The sequence below is a fragment of the Amphimedon queenslandica genome, unplaced genomic scaffold, assembly GCF_000090795.2.
Source record: "Amphimedon queenslandica unplaced genomic scaffold, v1.1 AMPQUscaffold_2747_Cont25252, whole genome shotgun sequence".
Lineage (NCBI taxonomy): Eukaryota > Metazoa > Porifera > Demospongiae > Haplosclerida > Niphatidae > Amphimedon > Amphimedon queenslandica.
The window spans coordinates 1-1,330 of NW_003556919.1; the positions used below are offsets into that span (position 1 = coordinate 1).

General features: G+C 40.0%; 2 protein-coding genes across 2 annotated transcripts; one reads left to right on the top strand and one right to left on the bottom strand.

Moving 5' to 3' along the window:
* Positions 1-18: 18 nt before the first annotated feature.
* LOC105316257 (alpha-galactosidase-like) lies at positions 19-417 on the bottom strand (the record flags this gene model as incomplete). Its single annotated transcript, XM_011411080.1, has 1 exon — positions 19-417. A coding segment is annotated over exon 1 (399 nt), but the record flags the coding sequence as incomplete, so codon positions are not given.
* A 251-nt stretch (positions 418-668) lies between these two features.
* Positions 669-1,306, top strand: LOC100634627 (baculoviral IAP repeat-containing protein 5-like). The gene is made up of 3 exons (XM_003392002.3): positions 669-839; positions 893-1,002; positions 1,068-1,306. Exons 1-3 carry the CDS (start codon positions 690-692, stop codon positions 1,228-1,230), a joined length of 423 nt encoding a protein of 140 aa, XP_003392050.2. The 5' UTR covers positions 669-689; the 3' UTR covers positions 1,231-1,306.
* Positions 1,307-1,330: the final 24 nt, after the last annotated feature.

Below are 1,330 nucleotides of genomic sequence, written 5' to 3' on the forward strand. Positions count from 1 at the left end.
CTGTGCATATGTGTTTGCATCTTGTGTCTCATATCCTAGAGAACCAGGCTGATGGTCAGCACAGGTTTTGGTACCAGCATCACTGTACAGGCCAAACTTGAGGCCTAGGCTGTGAACATAATCAATCAATCCTTTCATATCAGGAAATGTAACTGGATTGGACCTTATACTACCATCTGAAGCACGACTGCTGGCAGCCCAGCAGTTATCAATGTTAACATATTGGTAGCCATGTTTGTCCAGGCCTTTGTCTATCATAGCTTTTGCAGTTGCTTTAATAAGATCTTGGCTTACATTGCAGTGGAAGTGATTCCAGGAGTTCCATCCCATCTGTGGAGTTAGGCCAAGACCATTGTCAAGAGCTAGAGATTGGTTAAGGAACAGGAGGAGAAGGCAAAAAGACATGAACACAGCCATATCTGCAGCAAGGGTGGGGCTAATTAATTAACTATTTTTATTAAAATTAGGCCACTCCAATAAGATTCATAGTTTCCCATTACAGAGGCGGGCCTGATGCGGGCGGGCGGGTTTGTTCATTTTCATTAAATTTATTCATTATCAGCTGTATAAATTGCTTGTATAATCAATGAAAAACCGCAATAATGAATAGCGATGCGGCCCCATGCGGGCGGGTAATGGGAAACAAGGAATCAAATTGGAGTGGCCTTAATTAACAAATTTTTGAAAAAATGGCGGAAGCTGAAGAAACTAGAGACGAGGAAACTCAGGAAGAAAGTGTTAGTATATTCGAAGGATCCTTTTACACAGTGGAGCAGAGATTAGAAACATTTAAAGGATCATATTGGCCGTATGAAACAGGGAAATGCACTCCATTGAAGGTGGACTGTGACATTATAAGCTATGTACATTTATTTGTCTTATGTTGTTGTAGATGGCAGAAGCTGGTTTCTACTTTTGTGGTACATCCTCTACTCCAGACTGGGTCCGATGCATTGTGTGCCATCATGAAATGGATGGATGGGAAGAAACAGACGATCCATGGTATCTTAGTTTATGTTTTTGACCACACCCCTTTGATTATAACAACATGCCACGCCCATATGTAGGGAGGAGCATTGTGCACACAGTCCTAACTGTTATTATTTAAAGAAGGCAAAGGATCCTTATAAGATAACTGTAGGAGACGTGATAGAAATGGAGAAGGAGGCAATTAAATGTTATGTGGTATGCTTACTGTGCACTGTACCTTCTTCATTGCATTATGTCTAATCTTAATGATTATGATTTTCTTCCAATAAATGGCTTCAAAATCACCCCAAATTTTTATTACATTTTCTGATGCATATTAATGTCCTTATGTTATGTAGAA

Bases quoted from the DNA above. Each gene is read 5' to 3' on its own strand.
- LOC100634627 (XM_003392002.3), top strand. From the start codon at position 690: ATGGCGGAAGCTGAAGAAACTAGAGACGAGGAAACTCAGGAAGAAAGT. The intron at 840-892 runs GTGGACTGTGAC...ATGTTGTTGTAG, and splicing joins GGAAATGCACTCCATTGAAG to ATGGCAGAAGCTGGTTTCTA. The intron at 1,003-1,067 runs GTATCTTAGTTT...GCCCATATGTAG, and splicing joins GAAGAAACAGACGATCCATG to GGAGGAGCATTGTGCACACA.